This window comes from Centroberyx affinis, unplaced genomic scaffold (assembly GCF_046629955.1).
Source record: "Centroberyx affinis isolate AG114_WGS23_722 - 3 ecotype Tasmania unplaced genomic scaffold, CSIRO-AGI_Caff_v1 ptg000545l_1, whole genome shotgun sequence".
Taxonomy (NCBI): domain Eukaryota; kingdom Metazoa; phylum Chordata; class Actinopteri; order Beryciformes; family Berycidae; genus Centroberyx; species Centroberyx affinis.
The window spans coordinates 57,377-79,521 of record NW_027279191.1 but is presented as its reverse complement, the minus strand read 5'-3'; the positions used below and the strand labels follow the sequence as shown (position 1 = coordinate 79,521).

The window sequence follows — 22,145 nt, the reverse complement described above, 5'->3', positions numbered from 1 at the left end:
TACCTAAACTAAAAGGCCATGGTGTTGAACGAAAGGACAAAAAATGTGACAACAGACTACATTTCAAATATAATTTTAATGACGGATATTCCATCCAACCTCCAGAATAGTAACGCACTAGTAAGAAAAGCCTTTTTTTTAAGTACATTACATCGGTCTGTTCCCCCGAAAGTGAAAGATACAGATTTTTTAAAACTCCAAATTCATCCAGTTGCTGAATATTTTAAGGAAAATAATAATTTTGAAGCAGAACTATGCGCCTTCTGTTCAATTTTGGAAGGATATAAATGCCTTGTTATCCTTTTAAATAAGTTGTACCCTAATTTGAATTTGAACATATCAATATATAGGCTACTTTGACAATCTTAGAGCTGATGCATTAGATTTGTTTAACGTGGTTATACTTATGTGTAAGTAGCCTACCATATAGGCCTACATGTTTGTAAGTGGGAAAGTATTAAGCCCTCTTCTTTTTTATGAATGATTTATGAAGACTTACTATATATCCCTTAAATTAATGAAATGTATATATATAATTGGTTAAAAATGTCCATCCATGTCTCAATTCAATATTTAGAAATATAATTAGATTAGACATGTGCCTTGCCTTGCCCTTTTTGTTTTCTCTTTTTGTTTTTATTGTCTTGTCAGCCATATCCTTTCATCTCACCCCTACGCTCCACCCGTCTCTCAGCAGGATGTCCTCTGCTCTTCCCCGTCATGTGATCTGGGAGTCGGAGGGGCTGGTGGCCTACCTGCACCCCCGGCCCTGGACCCTGGGCTCGGCTGTCCTGGAGCGGAGGACGCCCGGCAGCTCGGGGGGCGGCGTGTTCGACCTGGAGGAGCGGGAGTACCTGTCCATGCTGATGGGGGCCCGAGCGGTGGGGGAGCTGCTGTGTGAGCGGCTGGGGGTCCGGAGGTGTGCGCTGGTCACCAGACCCCACAGAGACACACCTGCTCAGGTGAGAGCTTCTCTGACTGGTGGATCTGTTCAGGACTGGCTGACTGTAGGGTCTGACCGATGCAGGTTTGTGAAGGCCGATACAGATAGTCTTGGATTGAAGCTGCTGATAGCCGATGTTTTCAGTGTCAAGCATTCAAGCATTCCCCCAGAATTTTATTCTTGTCAGGGTGAAGAAGTCTCTGAAACAGCATTTAGACCATCATGGGACACTAAAACTCTCCACTGAAACCCAGACTAATGAAATTCTTTCAGATGGGTTAGGAGCTCCTATAAGGCAGGGTGAGGCAGTTTTTACTAAAGGTTTTACAGACTGCCAACCCTGAAGCTGTTGAGTAAAATCATGTCTTCATCTCCATCATATCTGTATAACAAGAAGCTTCACAGAACGTGAGATAAGAAAAGCCTCCTGCAGAATGAAGCGGTCAAAGCTTTCAGGTGCACAGTTTAGAAAAAAAAAGAAAAGACCAAGAGGAGAATCATGTCAAATATAGAGGTACTGTATGTCATCATGAACATTTTTACTATATATTAACTATCTAATGGTAAGTTGTTCACTGATAGTTGATAGATATGTATAGGTAGCTTTAGCTTGATGTATAGCTGGATGGGTCTCAGCACCCAGCTGAAGCTTATCTTAAAAATGTAAAACATGCCACCAGTAGTTTATGTTTCACTTAGATTAATTCATGAAATAAAAATGGTTCCACGTAGCATAGCTAGCTCACTCCTCTTTATCAGATAGTGAGGGATCCTTTATGCAAACAAACAGGAACTTTTGGTTTAACTGAGGCCTCAGTAATATCTTTACATTGTACTCCAATATTGATTGTAGTAATTATTTGCCATTTTCCAATCAGATTGATTTTTATATTTGTAATGAGGCTGCATTTTTTACTACCATTGATGCTCTTCACATCTATAGTTGCTGGAGAAAATTGTGTTTTATGTTATTTCACAAGAAAGAAAGTTTTCAGGCTAATTAATAATGATTAATAATAATAATAACTAATCAGTATTTCTTCTATTTATTGCTAACAAACCGTTGTTGCTGCTGGAATCATAAAATGCTTCACGTCTTGTGCGCCTGCGGGTTTTTACCAGGAAAGACCTACCAGACACCGGGTGTTTAGAGCAGCAAAGCTTTTATGAACTGGTTATAGTTGTGTTCTATCAGTCGGTGATAGAAAGTAGCAAAATATTTCGATCCGGTTTTGTCTCACAACCTTTATTTCGTGGCCCACAGATCCGTGTCCTCCCGCTGCACGGCCTGGACTCTGAGTGGTGCCCTCACCTGGCGGGAGAGGAGGAGCACCACCCCTATGACCCGGGATACTGCACCTCCAAGAGTGCCCCCCGCTGGACTGACTCCCGCCTGGCAGAAGTCCAGGCCAGGATCCGGGCCAAGCTGCCGCTCCCCGAAGCCCCGCCCGACCTCTCCTTCCTGGGGGACGATCCCGCTCACCCCGGCCTGTTCTCGCGCATCGTCCGCAGGGAGGAGCAGCAGTGGCGGGTGTGGGAGGACGAGGGTCACGTGGCTTTCCTCACTCCTTTCCCCAACTCCCCCGGCCTCACGGTGCTGGTCCCACGACGACCTTTGACCTCTGATATATTCAGACTAGAAAAGGGGGATTATGAAGGACTGGTGCTGGCGACCCGGAAGGTGTCGAGGCTTCTTGAGGAGGGGCTGGGAGCCTCGGGGGTGGGGCTAATTTTCGAGGGCTTTGAGATCGACTATGCCCATGCCAAGTTGATACCACTACTGCCCCCCCCATCGTCAGGAGAAGGGGACGCCACCGCTAAGACGCCTCCTGCCCAGTTTTACCCCATCTATCCTGGGTACGTGACCTCAGAAGACGGTCCTGAGGCCAGTCTGGAAAGTCTGAAGGAGTTACACGCCAAAATCACCCAGAGTTAAACCTGATAGTCTAATCGTTAGATATGTGCTCAACACGGTCTCAACATTATCAGACTGTATCAGCCACCATTAGCTGTATTAGGAATTCATCTCTGCCCTAGGATTGCTATTTCTTTGCACATATGACCAAAGTGAGTGAGATTTCTTGTCATACGCAATATTATAACTTGAAGAAGACCAGTTGTTGAAATGTGTCTGTTTTTTTGTATTTAAAAGGAATGTGATCCTTTTGAAGATGAACCATTTTTTTGGGCTTGGTGTCTACACTGGTCTGGAAAGTCTAGAAACATATGGAAAAAGAATATGATCATTCGCTGATGTTGAAAAATTCAGGATTGGCACAAAAAATCTTGAAAAATGTCCCCTTTCAGTCCTGATGGAGACTGACCACATATTTTATGTAGTTAGGCACCAACTGTCATTTTAACAGATTGTGGTATTTGTAGAAGAATAATCTTCAGCTGTAGAATGATTTGGCCTAGTTGACTGTCATGTCACCCAGCCAATATCAACACATACAGTATATCGTATTGAACCATGACCAAAATCTTCAAATTCTGTGAAGCACTTAAGGTTTGGAAAAAAGCCTGAAATTTTGAAATGGGAATTTATAGGAACCTTGATTCTAAACTTACTAATACTTGACCATATATCCTACAAGCACCCTTTGCCGTTACATCTTGAATTTTTGTATATGTGAACCTCCAGAGACTTCTCAAACTAAGGTGTAATACTGTAGACTGTTAGGAGGTAGGATGCATCTCCTGTGGCCTTGTCTGTGCACTTAACAGAAACTGTATGTACTGTATGTCTACCTGAATTTGTATGTTATATAGCTTACAATATATGATGCCAAATCATTTAAAAACCAATGATGCCTTACACATTTTTCATATTGCTACCAGAATAGCAGTTATTCTGAATTTCATGTATACCAAAATGAGACTCACTTTGTATGCATATTTTCAACAATGAGCATTTTTTATTCACTCATGAATAAAAATATTTAAAATTATCTGTGTAAAATATATATTTTTTCATAATCTAAATAAATAGCAACAAGACAAAGCATGCTGTGCAGCGCTATACATTCTTAGCATATATTACATACTGTAACATTTAACATATAAACACTGGAAAACATAATTTATAGGCTAAAGCTTTGGTCAAAATAAAGGCATAAATGATATCTCTTGCCAAAGATCGTTCATCAGAATGAAATTTTCCACAACTTTTGTATACAAATCTGATGTTTTACGGACTCCGAAAGCAACATTTGTGATTCACAATTGAAGAGCACGTTTACTACATACCAAAGCAGTAGATACCTGTTTTGGAAAAACAAAAAACAAAAAAAATTACCCGAGTGTCTTTATTCAGTATCTCTTCAATATAGAAGATCCAGTCAACCACAGAGATGTTACCCACATGAAGTACTGTAATTGGTTTGAATTTTTTTTTACCATTTATCATTTTGAGAGTGTAGGTTACTTTTATCAGTTTTTAATGAATCTCTTCATTAATATTATCTTCCCCACTCTGAGATTCAGGCAGCATCTTATGCACAAACAAACTAGCCTTATTAGGGGGGGGCGTTCAATTAAATCATTGCATATCATCATCACGCCGCATATTTGCTTGCCTTAATTAATTGCATTGCATTGTTTATGTAGTGAGTTCATCACTCACATCATCTGCATGCCCACTCATTACACTGCTGCTAATTGGTCCCACTGTGTTTTTGATTATGAGGCTTAATTAATGACTGGCTAAGTGTTTAATTAGTGCTCTATAAACAAGGCATTGCCCAAGGCCATCATTAAACTGGAGAATAAGAGGCGTGAGTGTTGAGGGGAGGCGTTTCTAGAGCCGGTTCCCATGGAGACCGTAGAAAAGAAGGGACTCAACTGGGAGCATTTTCTCTTAAAGGAATAATCCACTCTCAGATAATCCAATACATTCCAGGATTTATTTTGTGATGAAGTGTTGTAACTTAATCTTTTGGTGTACCCACTTTCCCTCAACCTGCCCCATCTACTTCTACTTCAGTTAGTGATTTCCTACATTTCCCAGGATGCCTTTCAACAACCCCTAGAGAACGTGCCTGAACTTGTTGCATTTCAGCTTTGGGTTATACGTGTAGGTGGAGAGAACCATAACAGTTGGATAGCAAGACAAGAGAGCAAGAGTCGCACCCCCTTACTCAAAACGCAACATGCCTTGTTGCTGCATTGCATTCTGGTCTATTGAGGCTACTGTCAGTGGAGAAACTGGTCTCTCTCCTCTTCTGTGATGGATTTCTCCCAGTATGATTGTTGAACCTCTCTTGGTGCAAAATGGTGAGTCTAGAAAGAAGCCCTCGCTCTTTGATTCTGAGGGACTGACACCAAAACCTAGACGTTTACTGTTGATGTTTTGACAATTGAACATTTTTCTGCTATCAAACTCCATTGTGGCTGCTGGAAATATCTGGACATGATGTCATGCTGTCTACATTTGCCTAGTTATATGCGGGAATAAGAAAAATACTCCACCAAACAAAAAAATGGACCCGGGCATGCAAGGTACATCACCAATAGCTGATTTTTTTTTTAATAATGTTAAAGTGTTTTAGGGTGGATTTTTCCTTTTTTATCACAAATCACCTCCTACCTTCCTCCTTTTGTTTGAAGAGATCTGAGCGAAATAGATCGGTTTAGGCAAGAGAGTGCTAACAGTGGCAGCGTCCTTCAGTACACAGTGTTTTCAGATTTGCACAAGTTTCCAAGTCGGGGGTTAATTTTTGATTCATCACACCTTCACATCTTGCGGCTTCTTAGCGGGACTCCTCCCACAGCAGCCTCCTTCCATGCGGTCCATCTTGGTGATGTAGACCAGGGGCTCGATGCTGCAGCTCAGATCCATGATGGAGAACACGCTGATGCTGATCTGGCAGCGGAACGCCACGAACGTGTAGTAAGGCACGAAGGGCATGAGCGCCACGGGGGGCAGGTAGTTCGCCACGATGATGGCCAGGATGATCAGCACCATTTTGAAGGCCTTCTTCTTCACCGGGTGCATCGCCTCCTTTCCCGCCACAGAGCGGCGGAGGACCCAGATGACGGAGATGTTGCAGAAGACCATGATGGCAAAGGAGGAGAGGATGACGCCGCTGAAGACCTCGTTGACGCTCATGACTCCCAGGGTGGACTTGGTGAGGCCGTAAGCCAGGATGAGGCCCCAGACCACCACAGAAATGCCGATGCGGATCTTGTTGTCACGGATACCGGTGAACACCACCGGGTGGACGACGGCCATGTAGCGGTCCAGGCAGATACACACCTGGGGAGACCAGGAAAAGAGGATTACTGTGGTGTATGATGTTTGGCGAAAGCTTTTATCCAAAGTGACTTACATTTTGAGCTGGTGGCCCCAGATGAACTCATAACTTTCAGTTTTAGTGACAGATCTCCCAATATTTATAGTGGGAAAACTACTTTGGCGCGTTAAACTTGTGTGAAGAAAAGAAGGTTCCACACACAAAAGTAGTGCAAAAATTGCGTTTTTGCACTACTTTCATTTATCTGCCTCTAAAAGTCTCTCATTAATCTCCAATGTAAATGTGTTGCACCTCTTCTTTTTTCAGGACAAACAGGGCTTCTTGAAAATGAAGTAACATTTGATGTAAATAGTTGCACTTGCAAGACTTACTATGGGTAATATCACTGTTAAATTTTAATTCCACCTTGCAGCAACATGTTAGAAAAAAGGATTCATGAGAGTTCAGCGTCTCAGATATGAGTCAGTGATGCATGGGTTGGTGGTGTAATTTACAGTACATGATTTACTGCTGTATATAGACTGAACTAATGTATATGAGTTGACAACAGTATTATATTCACTATATAGTATGCAAAAATTGTATCCCCCATTCACTTTTATCCAAGTCAAGCTGTGTCTCTGACCTCCCTGCATTCACATGCAAACCCTATGAAAACCCTTGCAAGTGTTAGTGCCTTGCTCCATCTGTTGAGCTACACAGGAACATGTTATTATACATTATCACAGGTAACAGGATGAGGAAAGTCCACTGTTCAAGTCCTGAACAAATTTACTAAGGTAATATTTAGCCTATGCTTTGGCGTACGTTTTAGTACATATCACTTTGGAGCTGCTGTAGTCTCTACAATATGCCATCCATAGACGAAGAGTTTCCTACTCTGGTGTAGAGTTTTATAGAGACAATCTCACCAGGAAGAGCGGTGCTACGTCCTTGACCCCGTAGGCGAACCTCTGGAAGTACCAGATGCGACTGTCGCCCAGCAGCAGCCGGTTGACCATCTCTATGGGCGTCATCAGGCAGAAGTAGGCGTCCAGGATGGCCAGGTTGAAGATGAAGATGTCGGAGGTGGACGCGTCGCTCTTCTTGGTGGCGATCTGCCAGATGACCAGGGCGTTACAGGGCGTCCCCACCGCCAGGTTGAACACCTTGACCCCGAAGTAGAAGATGAAGCCGTAAGGGGCCACGGCGCACACCGGGAACTGGTACCACGGCGGGGTGCCGCTGGGGGCGCCGGGGGTGGTGGAGTTCACATAGAGGTCATGGCTGGGATTCACAGTGGTGTTCAACATGGCGGGAAAGAAAGGCTGAATTTGGAGGAAGAGGCTTGGATGCTGTGAGAAAGAGAAGGGAGAAATAGGGAATCGATAGAGTTGTAAGCTGGTTTTGATTCTCAACATTGACCTCTACAGAATGCTTGTTGCATTGTCATTGTCATATTACTGATATTTCTAAATATTCATACTGATGAAAACATCTGCATCACTCTAAAATACAGTAGCGCTTTACAACCCAGTAACTAGATTTCAACAAAAATGATTACGTCCTTACTTCCGATCCAAAAGCCCTGAATTTCTCTGGATTGATGCACCAAAATGCAGAAATAATTTGTGTCGATGCTGTTATTTCATTATTTATTCTTTATTCAAGTCCAAATGCTCCATATCTGTCTATGGTGATGCCCCCAAAGCACCTTAAAGAAAACTATATAACAGAACCAAACATCAAATGAATCTGTCTTACCTTAACAGAGTTTACAGTGTCTTCTAAAAAGTAAAAAAAAAGTAGGTTTTAAGTTTAAAGTTTTACTGACTTACTTTTAGTCCTCAGTTGACTCTGTCTGTCCCCAGCAGCAGCTCACCACAGCAGTTGAACCAGAGCATCAGATCACTGGGGCCGGGGGCTTATAAAGACGATCCACAGGGACTAGTACCACTTTAGGATTGGGCCAATCTGCGGGACAATGAAAACCAGCCGTCCCTCAACACGGTCTCAGTCCCAAGCTGTGATTGGTTGATGTTGCAAAATAGAGCTGGTGATGCACATTAGAGGTCTACAGCGATTGGACGGTCTGGATTCGTACGGGGGGCGTGTGCAGGTTGAGTTGGACGTAGGTGTCAACGTGATCATGGGTTGGGGTGAAGGTGCTGATGAAAGAGAAGATTCACAGCAGAGGTGTTAGCTTTTTTAATATTGTCTGGTCTTTGTGTTGTTAGTATGTCTAAAGGTGCTTTTGCCTTCAGGGCTCCTAGACTGTGCAAGACCATTATCTTTTAAGTTGCTTCTTAAAACCCACTTTTACAGACTTGCTTCCATGTAATTGTTTTTCATCCTACAACATATACATATACAACATCTTTCAATGTATTTTCTCTTGCTTTTACTTATTATTTGTATCTCTTCATTATGTATTTTACTGTTGTTGGCTTTATGCCTTCCTGGAAAGCACTAAACTCTGCTTTTAGATACGTGCTAAATAAAGTTTATTTTTATTATGATGTTTGGCATGAATGTTGTGTGTTTGAGTTAAAGTGCACAAAGCATATTTCCAGGTTTGGACAATAAAGCCTTCTATTCTAAAGCTGCCGCCAGCTGCTGGCCTGTGGTCAGTTTTACATTTTCCTCATGTATGGTTTGTGTTAGGGATTGGAGGGTAAACTGATCCCAGGTCTGTGCCTATGGGTGCTTTCCCTCTAGATGCGCCACTGCAGCTGAACATTTGTTCTCACTGATGCAACTGTAGACTGCTCAGTAAACAGGTGATGCAAGGCAAGCACTAGGACTCAAGTGAGAAATCCAAAGCAAGGTGTTACTAATGTACTTAGACTGTGTTAAATATTTAGAAAAGCCCTGTTGGGAATACATAAGGCTGTGCATTTCGTAACATTCATCATTATGCAACAAGAGGCTCATGTGCTGGCACTGCATTTCTAACCGACATCACTTATCTACACAAGTTGCAGAGGTTTACATGTGTATCATAAGAATTACGCTACTGTATGTAAGATTTGATTTGAACATGTACCAAGTGCTTGACAGTCAATAAAACAAAAGTAACTGTAAGTCAGTAACGTTACCTGTAAAAAGGTCAGATACGAATGAAAATGGGGCTAAAAAGGAATAAAACAGGCAAATGCATCAGGACAGTAAGTGAAAAAACTACATAAAAGTCTGTCTATAAAATTATTTAAGGAGTGATGAAATGATGACATTGAATTTACCACTGATTATGACTTTTGTTCTGAAGGCCTATGCCATTTATTTGGGCTCTCCAGTATCTATTTGGTATATATTTGGAGTAACAACACAATGAGTTATTTAATATCCACAGTGTCTTCCCTCTTTCAACTTCCAAATCTAGTTTCACCTTTACTGGGGCATGATCAGTCATATTTATTGATTCAATTTCACATTTCCTAACTCTGGTTATGTCATTCTTAAACATAAAAAAAATAATCTAGAGAGAATAGAATATATTTTATGTGCCTCAGAGTATGTGAATTTTGTAACCTGCGGATTTAAAATTCGGCAAACATCAACCACTCCTATTTCTTTCTCCGCTCTTCTCAAAACCTTGCTGTTTCTTCTGATTTGTGTTCCATCTTACTTTGAGTATCTAGTTTTACATTCATAACCATGTTAAGATCTCCACCCATTACTGTTATACCTTTTACTTCTGTTACCAGCAAAGATAAAATCTTCTTCATAAAGTTTGAATCCTGCTCGGGTGGGTTATAGACATTCAGCAGAGTTATTTGTATGTTCTATCTTCCTTCTTTATCGTTTATACATTTTTCAGTTTCAAATGATACATGCTTTCTTACCCCTCTTCTTGCTGTACTATGGGATGATGCCAACACTTGAGCTGATGTTACTTTCTCCAACTTGTCATGTTCTTCTCTATTCAAATGTGTTTCTTGCACCAACACCTGACAGATTTCATACCATTGTAATATTCCCTTGCTTTTTGTTCATAATTAACATACAGCAAAAAAAAAAAAAAAAAAAAAAAAAAAATGGAAATGCAGGCCTGCCAAATAATGCATCCCCCTATGACTTTGCTTCTGGTGAGCCCAGAGTCAAATCCTTTTTACAGCACACAGTTTGGGCTACGTTTGGTTGACAGGGTGAATTTCATGCATGTGGACCTTGGCCTTGGCCTGGGGGCACAAGGTCTTGGGCCTCTCTTTCTCCATTGCCCTGCCTACCGGAGGTCTTGGGCCTCTCTGCCCCCCAGTGTCTTGTCTACTGTAGGCCTTTGCGCTTTCTGCCGCAAAAGTAATAGAGCTTTCACTATGAGGCCCCCACATTTTGCAGTTGTATACCTTTACACATGAAACCAGCATAAGTCTTCCATTCATTGAAGTCTCTTTTAAAGACATACCTTTTATAAGTGTACTTGATAACAACTATTAGCAAAACATTTTCCCACCAAACCCTGGCGTGCTCTCATAATTGAACTTGCCTTGTTTAAGAATTATATATATTGGCCTATTTACAAAGGAGCTAAGGGAAGTGGAGGAGAGGAGAGGAGAGGAGAGGAGAAAAAAAAAATCAATATTAAAAATAAAAAAGGAAAGTTCAGGGAGATAACTATGCCGGGAATCTTTATAAATCTCTTCCAGAAGGTTTTGAGCAGAAATAAATACTTAATAAATAATAATAAAATACAGTTTGTTCTAACCCTATTTCTTCATTCTCTCTTGTGCACGCATATAATCCTAAAAGCATGAAGTTTCTTGGGACTGCCAACTCCCATACACTGAAGCGGGAGGCCAACACCAGCCTTATAATCAGCAAGGCCCATCACAGACTTTTCTTCCTGCGTCAGCTCAGTAAATTTGCTGTGACTCTGGTAGCTATGGTTCACTTCTACACGGCTGTCACTGAGAGTGTGCTAACCCTCTCCATCACAACATGGTATGTCAATACAACAGCTCAAGAGAGGAAGCAGCTGGAGAGAGATACAAGCACATCATCTAAGATCACTGGCTGTGAGCTCCATATGCCACCTGTATTCACAGGGAGAAACTGTCCACCAACCCTTCACATCCTGCCAGTTCTTTCTTCAAACCCCTTCCTTCTAGGAAGAGGTACCAGAGCATTAGCTGTCCAACCTCACGCCTCCATATGGCTCTTACACAGAGACTGTTTGTCACCTGAATGTGCAGGCTAGGTGATTTTTAATGGAAGCATGTCAGGTAGATGAAGAGCCTTTGTAAGGCATTAGGTCACTTTATTAAAGGGTGGGCACACTTATTTTACTCGGTAGTTCTTATATTGCATAGTGTAAGGATAATGTGTAGGTGTGGATTTGGCACATGTTTTTGTATGTATGGTATGCTGTATGACAGTTATCTCATGTACTTAATTGTCATCTGTGTCTTTGTTTTTAATGGAGTGGCATCAAGGCAAATCCTCTGCCTCCACTGACCCCACCTATTGTTTTCCCTGTTCCCCCAAGCTCCCAGCATGGACTGGCCCAGAAATAAAATAAAATAAAATAAAATAAATACACTGAGCAATAAAAATAAAGCATTTCCATTTTAGGAGCATCTCTTCAACATTGAACTGTGATGTCACAGGGCACAATGGAGAGCTGTAGAGTTTAGAATCTATGGAATCAGAGTTTCAGGTCCAAGATGCGCCTTGTGTGTCAGTTTACACGGATTCCCTCTGCGTACACACCACGTCTTCACGACTGCGATTGACTGTGCTTTCACCTTGTTGTCTGCTGTTGCTTTGAGCGTGCATTCACCACTTACTTACCAGTAACCACCTTCTCCAAGACCCTGCAAAGGTATGATTTTTTTCACTCACTCATCTAATTTCACTGCTTAACCTGTAGCATCCTAAGTGTCAGTGAAATGTTACATGTTACAGTTAGTTATATTGTCACCAAATGAAACACTATACGGCTAGACTTAAACTGCAAAGCTCAAATTTGACACTTTTCCCTCTTGTAACACAAATTTGATGTTGTAAGAGGGAAAAACAGGTGAAATCGGATAATTCTCTGTGTAGATAGCAATGTATTGGGATCAGGATCCCAAAAGCATCCTAGCAGCAAGATGCTCTTGGTTAATACTAAAATGCTTTTGGGAAAACAGGCCCTGATCAGCCTCACATGGGGGAGTTACGGCTTTAATATGAGTCTGTCTGCTGTCAACGCTCCTGCTGCATTTCTTTGAGGCCTCAAACATTTCATTGAGCTACTGGTGTCTTTCTCTGTAGTAATATTGTACTATAAATGAATACCTTGAACACATGCTGTATCATACCATGCTGTATGTTATTTTCCATGGTGTTCAGGTTGCCTTGTAGAGATCATGGACTCCAGTCCCTCTGAGGTGGAGAAAGCTGAGGCCCAGACCCACCCCAGGATCCAGACCTGGACGGAGCTGGTCCACAGCTACTCCCTCAAACAAGTCATCTCCCAGCTGGCAGTTCAGGTACATTATCATGGATGTGTGTTCAATGTGATATAAATGAGAACCTTTGAATCCAAAGATAATCACAAGATGCTCCAGTAGTTACAGTTCAGGCTTCTGCAGAATTATTTTATTATATTATGCTCCAACTATTAAATTTATTGACTTATATTACATGTATAGTTGATCAAATCTCACCTTATGTTTTTGCTCCCTCCCTTGGTGAGTTATACAGTACATGCATGTTTCCCCTTCATTAAATCTTTATGGTTGAAACTCAAGTTGTCTCATGTTGGCCTTCTGTGCTCTGCAGATCAGCCCTGGTGCCCTTGAGTCTGTGGATTGTCTGCAGGCCCATGGCTCTCTGAACACACAGCGCCTCCTCTCTCCCTCCTTCCCCTGGGTCCAGGTGATGGAGGAGAAGCAGGAGGCCAACTGTCTGCTCCAGCCCACTGCGCACTACCAGGTGATACTGTACTGCCGGCATGTTCAAATGCTGCAAGTGCTGGAGGAATCCCCTTTAATGTGTTGAAAATATTATGTCAAAATACATTGAATGACTTGTTAACACGAAAATAAAATGCATTGCAGTGTAAGATCAACAGTAGGCCTATACTGTATGTTGCCATCATATTATATCTAAGGTGTATATTTGCAGGTGGCCAAGTGCGTCCTGGGCAGCTTGGAGGAGGTTTTAGGGCCCAGAGCCGTGCTGGAGAAAGCTCTGTTGGTCTCTTCACCCATCCTCCAGCAATCTGTTGCTCACCTGGTGGCTCTGAATATAGCCCAGCTGGTCCCAGATCAGCTGTCACCTAACCAGGACAGACTTGTGAGTGAGACGAGTTAAACTTACTTTCAATTAAACTTAATCTTGTCTAGATTTGTTTATGTTTTTATTGTATTCTATTTTAATTTGCACAACATGAATAACATAAAATGGTCAAATATGATGACAAAAATTATTCAGAATTGTTTTCAGAGTGACAGTTTTGAAGTGGAAGCACTGTGTTTGCAGTCACGTATAATTTCAGTAAAGTTCATATAAAAAAAAACAGTAGGTAACATTTACATTTTTAGACATTTTCAAGACTTAAAGTGTTTGCAACAGTAACATAAGCTTAAATTCCTACATCACCAACAAGCAGCCAATAGTGAGAGTTCAAAGGTCAGAGCCATGGTGTCCTGACAATGGCTATCAAACTATTCCTGTGATCTTAGAATGATGATCTAAGACAGAGAAGAGGGAGGAAAGCTATGAAAAGAAATCAGAGAAATGCAAGCTGAGGAGAAAAGTTGAAAAGATTTTGAAGTCAGTTGGTTCTAACATAAAAGCTGATGAAGTAAATGCAAACACTTACCAGCTTCTGATTTGACAGAGTCTGTCGGCAGCAGACTGCCTCCCTCTCCCTGCTACACTCACTGTCAGCAGTGAGCTGGTGGAGGATCTGCTCATCCAGCTGATGCTGAAGCTCCACCCACTGAACGGCTTTGGTGTCGGACGGCTGGATCAGCAGCAACTGCTGGCCTTGTGCCTCCATGTAGGTGTACTACTAATACTACTATTATTACTACTACTACTAATACTGCTGCTGCTACTGCTACTACTACTACTACCCTTACTACAACTACTACTATCTAACTCTTCTCTTCTCTTCTCTTCTCTTCTCTTCTCTTCTCTTCTTCATTGTGATCACCTCTCCTCTCCTTGTCCAGATGAGTGCTGTGACTCTGGAGACCCTGCGGAGAGTTCCAGGCGTTGCCGTGGATACCAGTCTCCCTCCTCCACCGTGCAACACCAGGAGAGCCGCCGTGTTGCTCCAGAGCCTCCTCATGAAGACCTTTGGGTCATCTATTCAGGTACAACTGGATACCAGTGACAATCGCATCCCATTTGTTGGATATGTTTTTCATGCAATACTGTGAGCACATGCATTTTCAGAATGGATTGTCCCAGTGGGAGTTGAACCCCTAACGCCCTATCTTGACAAAATACTCCTAAAAACTGTCCTTGGTCCAAATCTTTCTGGACTGCCTCTCACAAAAATGCCTGGTCTGTTGATGTAGGTGAAGAAACTGCTGGCGATGAGAGACCCTGCTCTCCTCTGCTCAATCCCACGTGTCATCATCGAGGCCGTCCTGACTATGTACCAGCCAGGCAGGCAGGCCGAGCTGTCAGGTGCTTCGAACCAAGGTGATCAAATGGAAGAAGCTATGGTCATTTATTGCTATACATCCCACAATACCTTGCACTTCATGCAATAGGTGTTCTCGACACAACCAGATTCATGTTGCGGGGAGGAATGGAGGTCTGGCCGGTCCCATGATTTTTTTTTACTTTAAAAATACTCTCCACTATGACACTGCTTCACCCCTCCTTGTTCTCTGCTCCCAGTATTATGACACTGCTTGACCGATCCTTCTTTTCTGCTCTTAGCACCCCGGGAGAGAGATGAGATGGAGACCAGGCTGTTCTCTCAGCTTCTCCCTGAGTCTCTGCGGGAGAAAATGTTCCAGCAGTATGGAACTTGGATCCGGCGCACCAAGGTCTTCCAGAAGGCCCTGCGCCGGATCACTGACCAGGACATCCTGGAGTACCGGAGCAGAGTCACCAAGCCCCGCTCGTCCAACAGGGATGTGGTGTGGGTGGACGGCACTTTCTTTGTTGGTGACGACTATGAGGAGGTGAAGATGCCGACGGACAGCAGCTCGCTAGCCGAGAACCCTCTGGCCCTCGACTGCAGCCTGGCTGCCTTCATGAAGCAGTTCCCTGAGACAGAGCTGTTTGCAGAGACCAAGCCTGTCACTGATGGGTTAGACGGTCGGTCTTTCCTCAGTGTCCAGGGAGCTGCTGGAGGGAGAGGAGTCCAGGGGGTTGTGTACGGCTTCAGAGCTCTCCAGTCTTCACCTCCCCAACCACGGGCTGGTGACTCTGCTGCTGTACAACCACTTCTGACTACAGTAGGTTTACTTCAGCTAAATAAAACAGTGTGTAAGTGTTTGTGAAACTATAGGTTGGGACCCCAAACTTGAACCCTTAAAACTACAGGCCTGTTTCTACTAGCTCCTCACATGCCAACAGTACCAGCAAAATTATATTAGTCCAGGTCAAAGATTACAAACCCCTAACTACCTAAGCTCCATCTGCACTGGGTTCAGGTGAGCCAACCAAAATCTTATGTTCTAACACAGGAAATAGCTGTGGTGCAGGAGTCCACCATCAGATGCATCCTGGTGGAACTTTTCCATGGTAGAGATAAGACTCTGTACCGGCCGCAGCACCTGCAGAACCGCATCTTTGAGCGGGAGATGGTGCAGCACATCCACTCCCTGCTGCAGAAGGATGCGGCCAAGTACCAACGCAACAGAGTCTTCCTCCGAAACCTGGAACGCCTCACCGACCCCGAGCAGGAGGTTTGTTTTGATTTAATTTGGGGTTAAAACAAAAACATCAAATTTTGAAAGGAACATAAATTCACTTCAAAATCACTTCTCTGACATAACGCAACTCAGTATCAGGAAGATGTCCCCCAATATTTTGTACATTCAGTGTATAAATTCAGTGTATACATCGTTTGTTCCAGCCTCCATCAAGCTGCTGAACTCTAATGCTAAATCTTGAGCAATGTACAATAAATACACAAGCACTTTAGCACTTAGCACTTTTGCACTTTAATTCCTAGTTTCTTTTTAAGCCGTCGTTTTGTCAATGTCAAATGTATAGTAAAATGTCTTTTTTTCATGTCTTTATGATGTTTTTATGTGAAGCAACTGTGTCAAACGCTTCTCATGTTTTGTGATATTTTGTGAAGTTTTTTATGTGAAGCAATGGATTGTAGCACTATGCCCAAGACAAATTTCTCCTCGGGGACAATAAAGTTTACTCTACTACTCTACTCTACTACCCACTTTCTCCTCTCGCAGATCAAACTGAGCCTGGATCTGTCCTGGCCCCTCAAAGTCGCTCTGAATCAGGCCCTTCCTAACGTCTGGCTGAGCAGAGAAGGGCTGATGGAGGATCCTCAGATCGCCTTGCTGGCCTGCAGCCTCATAGCCACAGAGATCCTCAACCACCTCAAGCCCTCTGTGAGCTTCACTGAAGGCACCAAGAGCGGAGATGAAACCCCGTTCAGTGTCAACATCCCAGTCCGGCGAGAGGAGGGGGAGACAGAGAGAGACCAGACCCTGCTGGAGCTGCGTCTGCAGAAGGAGCGCAAGGAGAGCAGGGAGGAGTTCTGGAGCACAGAGCTGGAGGTGAGCCGCCACTCAAAGCAACATGTTCTCAAAGTCACAGTGTACAGCACATGGTTAGTGTTAAACCTAAGGCATACACTGAATGGACAAAATATTAGGGACACTCTTTTCATGAAGCACAGGTAAAAGCCATTATCCCTTATTGATTTCCCTCATTAAATCTATAGCAAGCACAAATTGACATGTGGATTGTGGGGCTGCAACTCAATATCAGGAAGATGTCCCTAATATTTCCTACATTCAGTGCAGTTTTACTGCAAAGCTAAAACTCCTTAACCATGGTACTGTGTAAACTGTAACTTTCCTGAAACACAGGCCATTTCCTACCGCTATGGTATGAGCATGATGCTCAGAAACAATGCAAAAGGAAACATCAGTTTTAGCTTTTCATATCATTTTACCTCAGAGAAGAACAGACCAACCGTCCAGGTACAAATAAGATCTGACATTTTGTTTTACTCGACAGGTTGCTCCAGCGACAACAGAGCTGAAAGAGAAGAAGAAGAAGAAAAAGTGGGTCTCTTGGCTCTGTGGCCTCTTCAGGCGCAAGAGGACATAGACAGAGACACACACACACATTATATTGTTGTATTATTGTATTGGATCGTTGTATCCCAAACATCTCTCTCTGACCAATGTAGAAACCTCACAGGATGAGGAGCCATGATTTGCCTCCATATAGTGCTTGGCTGTGGCATATCACCAGACAGATGACTTATTTTGACCAACATGCAGAATAAGCCTGATTTGCTGATGCTGCTGATTGCTGGTGATATATCAGTAGAACACTGTGCTTTATTCTTAATATTGTATTGTATAATTGTGTAATTGTTCACAAGATTAAACCTAGTGAACATTCTCAGTGAATATACTCCCACCTTAACATGTCAAGGTGATATGCTGATTCTTCTTTTTTTATATACTTCTTCACTTCAGAGCTTTATTTCTTTAAATAAAATGTTTCCCGAATATCAGCTGTGCCTTGAGCTTTTCTGTGATGTTTTGGTCAAATTGGACCGTTTTCATGTTTGCTATGTAATAACTACCAGATTATTTATCATGTTTACAAAAGGCTTCAGCAAGTTTTTAAACACAAAAAGCCACTGTCACCATTCTGCTTGGGTTTAGAAAATAAATAAGCCACATTCCATATATACATGAGTCTCTATCACTCAACTTTGACCCAGAACGTTTATTTGCAATGCAATAACACCAAACCCTACAACGTTGTCTTGTCCCTCCTGTTAGTTTAAATACTTCAGAAAGTGTCCCGGTTACTCTCATTCTTGCATTTGGATGTTGATACATTATTTTTAACCATGCAGTAAACTTTTCATGAAATCCAAATGCTTCTCACATTTCAAATATAAATGCATGTCGAATTAGTCTTTTGGTCCTCTGACACTTTAGTTAACTCTCAAGAATTCAAATGTAACTTCAGTCCCTTATCATTCCTATCTGTTAATTTATAGAGATTTTGGTAATATTTCAGAAAAGGTGTTGCTATTTTAGATTTTTCAGTTTGGGACTTAGAGTTTTCATCCTTAATTTTAGAAATTATAGTTCTCTCCTGTTTTTTTTTAACTTAAATGCCAAGAACTTTAATGCTTTAATGCTTTTGGACTGCTATCGTAATATGTTTGTCTTGTGAAATATTTTTATCTCCTGTTTTTTCATGTATGTTTTACAGTCTTCCTACATTTTTTTCTATTTCAATTTTTTGCTTTTGTGACTTTTTCTTTTTCAAAGCGGCATATGCTGTTATTTCCCCACGTATTGTGGCTTTAGCAGCTTCCCACAGTGTAATGGGTGTAGCCTGTCCATTGTCATTATTCTGAAAATATTGTCCCATAGCTTGCTGAATTTTATCTTTAAAATGTTTATCCTTTAGTGAATTTTTTTTTTTTAAAGAATTTTTGTTTTCATGCTATGGCTGAGCAGCTTTGAAACAAGTGGGGAATTTGCCTGGCCTGCCTCACGCCTCACTGTATTACAGAAGCAAATCAAAACAAACCAGAATCAGAATTACTTTATTTGCCAAGTGCAACAAGAATTTATCATGGTGGCATTGGTGCAGAGAGATAACCAACAACTTGCACTGTTACACAATAAATGCTGACAGACGGAGGGAGGCTAAGGCAAGCGAGGGACAGTTAATACATCACTCTACAAACAGACATTCAACATGAAGGAGTGTCAACAGTTTTGAGTATTGAGGATATTCAAATGTAGGAAATCAATCCCCCTGCGGCGCCTGATGCCTGTCAGGACGTTATCCTGAGTTCACCCACACAACACCTGGCTCCTGGGACTCTTGATGAAGAGCATTGTGATTCCTAAGAGGTAAAGTGACTGTGAATGTTGTTTATGATGGTGTTGCTATGTACACTTTATCTTCTTCGATGAGATTATATGAAGAGTTTTATTGAAAAATACTACATGTACCTGGAGTTTGTCATTCATTAGCTCTACAGTATAGGATCCAGTCTATAAAAAAGTTGTGGTGGATATTTCATATTTGGAACAAATCTTTTCTTTTAGTTGTAGATGTAGATGGCATACTGACAGTACAGGTGAAACTTAAATTTTCTGATTATATGGTGTTGATGTCTGTATCCTGTTTGGTGTACCTTTAAAACTATATAGTAAAATGATACATGATTATCAGCATTGAAAATCTATCAATTATGCATAGGTACAATATTATGAGAAGGCACACTGATGATAGAGAAGATATTAATTTTAGGAAATTAAAACAATTTGTGTAGCTGCTTTGTTCACATTACGAAATGTGGATTTATTTTGGTTTATAATATCAACTATATATTTTTTCATTCTTTGTTGCAGCATGCTGATTGTGCTTGTTGGGTTTTACAAGGAGATCAGAATGAAAAAAAGTAAGGGGTTTTATTGAGGGCATCAAAACCGTGCTGTTTGGAAAGTGAGACGATTTTTCATTTTTTTTTTCCCCTTCTCTCTTTTGGTTTTTTATCATTTTTACATGTGTAAATAAAAAAAAATTCAAGATGGAAGTCAGAGCCAAATGACTGACCAGATGGGATCTGTAACCTACTTACATGCCAAATCAAAATAAATCCAGTGGAAACCACATTTCCTAATGTGAACAAAGCAGCTACACAAATTGTTTTTATTTCCCTAAAATTAATATCTTCTCTATCATCAGTGTGCCTTCTCATAATATTGTACCTATGCATAATTGATAGATTTTCAATGCTGATAATCATGTATCATTTTACTATATAGTTTTAAAGGTACACCAAACAGGATACAGACATCAACACCATATAATCAGAAAATTTAAGTTTCACCTGTACTGTCAGTATGCCATCTACAGCTACAATTAAAAGAAAAGATTTGTTCCAAATATGAAATATCCACCACAACTCTTTTATAGACTGGATCCTATACTGTAGAGCTAATGAATGACAAACTCCAGGTACATGTAGTATTTTTCAATAAAACTCTTCATATAATCTCATCGAAGAAGATAAAGTGTACATAGCAACACCATCATAAACAACATTTACAGTCACTTTACCTCTTAGAAATCACAATGCTCTTCATCAAGAGTCCCAGGAGCCAGGTGTTGTGTGGATGAACTCAGGATAACGTCCTGACAGGCATCAGGCGCCGCAGGGGGATTGATTTCCTACATTTGAAAAACAGGAGATAAAAATATAAATGCAACTGTAGTTTTGCACCAAAAACGGATCCACCATGTGAACGATGTGAGCGCCCATACATTGAATATGGGCATAATTTAGAGGTGAGTCTGCATGGTTCTCATTTCAGGAGTCTGCCAGACCGACAAATTTCGCCCATATTCAATGTAATTGTATCAAGGTTGATTCGACGCGGTCCCCGTTCCAATCTTGGTGAATGCAGCTTTAAGGTGATGTTTTCCCCCCCAAAAGTGGCTTGAAAATTAACTCTTTAAGTGGAGTTAATATTGATTAATAATGTATAGGTGGCAGTAGCCTCAATGTTGAAGAAGTGGGCTTGTGACCATAAAGTCACTGGTTTGAATCCCCAGACCAGCTGGGAGAATCTGGACAGGCAGAGTGAGTGAGAAACTCTCTCCTCTCGCTCTGCAGTTACTGTTGAGGTGCCTTTGAGCAAGACACTTTAACCTGCAACACACCAGTAGAAGACTGGTTTTACTGGGCACATGTGGAAGTGAATGGGGCGCTGCAGAAAAAGATGATACGTGCTCAGCCAGCTTTCCCCTGGATAAATAAAGGTCTAAAACAAAATTCTGTGGCACAACCACACTAAAGGCATAACGTTTCCCGAAACATAAGATAACAAATGATTTGAATGGGTGCTATGGAAGTAAATTTGCATCATATTTACAACTTAGACAGACTGTGCAAAATAACACCTGGCATAAGACGCTTGTATAATGCAAAGTAAATATCTGATGTTTATGGACAGTGGTAAAAATATCTTGTATCAGCATTATTTATATAGGTTTTAGTATGCTGATATAGTGGCAGCAAATATAAAGCAACAGGTTTTTCTATTGGAGATGATAAAGAGCGTTGGTAGCCTGCTTGTGACCAGAAAGTTGGTAGAAAACCTCTGGGATACATTACTACCTTTAAATGAAGAAATAATTTGGAGAAAAAAAAACACATTGCAGAACAATTATGTGAATAAATAGAATGTGCAAAGAAAATATAAATTTCATTGCAGATTTCATAGACTGTTTTTCTGTAGGTGTGATCAGGGAGGAACCTCTGTCATATCCGAGGTGGACGATACTGACTGGCTGATATCTGATATTTAATATAAGGCCAAAAAAATGTCAGAATGTTGTCAAAATACACTGGATCCTCTCTTTTGACAGGTTTTCAAGTGAGAGATTGTGACCGCAGGCAGCAGGCCTCGCCATCCGCTCAGGCACAATGGATCACGACTCTATCAACAACGAATCCACCAGCCTGACCAACACAACACAAATGTTATCCCCTCTTGCCTCGTATCTCCTGCCCCCAGTGGTGTCTGTGCCCCTCTTGGGGCTGCCAGCCAACGCTCTGGTCTTACGCCTCCTGCTGGGCAAACCTGGTATCTGCTCCACCTCAGAGATCTTCACCCTCAACTTGGCCGTGTTCGACATCCTCTTCTGCGTCAGCCTCCCCGTCGAATACGCGCTTTTTCGGCTCCCTGGGTGTCTGAGGACCGCTAACTTCCTCTGCTGGGGTTTGAACCAGGTGGGCGGGCCGTTGCTGCTCTGCCTGTTGT

At 41.8% G+C, this 22,145-nt stretch overlaps 2 protein-coding genes across 5 annotated transcripts in view; one reads left to right on the top strand and one right to left on the bottom strand.

Annotated features, from left to right (window-relative positions):
* LOC139642915 (uncharacterized) overlaps positions 1-22,145 on the top strand; it is a 28,117-nt gene that overhangs the window by 488 nt on the left and 5,484 nt on the right. For 2 of the 4 annotated variants that reach the window (XM_071517972.1, XM_071517974.1), the window contains exons 2-3: positions 698-962; positions 2,208-3,850. In XM_071517972.1, the coding sequence (XP_071374073.1) occupies positions 698-962; positions 2,208-2,879 (937 nt within the window). In that variant the 3' untranslated portion in view covers positions 2,880-3,850. Of the gene's footprint in view, positions 1-694; positions 963-2,207; positions 3,851-22,145 lie in introns of those variants that run through there. The other 2 variants (XR_011695055.1, XM_071517973.1) reach the window with 2 other exon arrangements.
* LOC139642908 (G-protein coupled receptor 35) lies at positions 5,670-10,394 on the bottom strand. The gene is made up of 4 exons (XM_071517960.1): positions 10,312-10,394; positions 8,282-8,345; positions 7,110-7,532; positions 5,670-6,200 (listed from the first exon to the last, which is right to left on the bottom strand). The coding sequence occupies exons 1-4, from the start codon at positions 10,392-10,394 to the stop codon at positions 5,670-5,672; spliced, it is 1,101 nt and encodes a 366-aa protein (XP_071374061.1).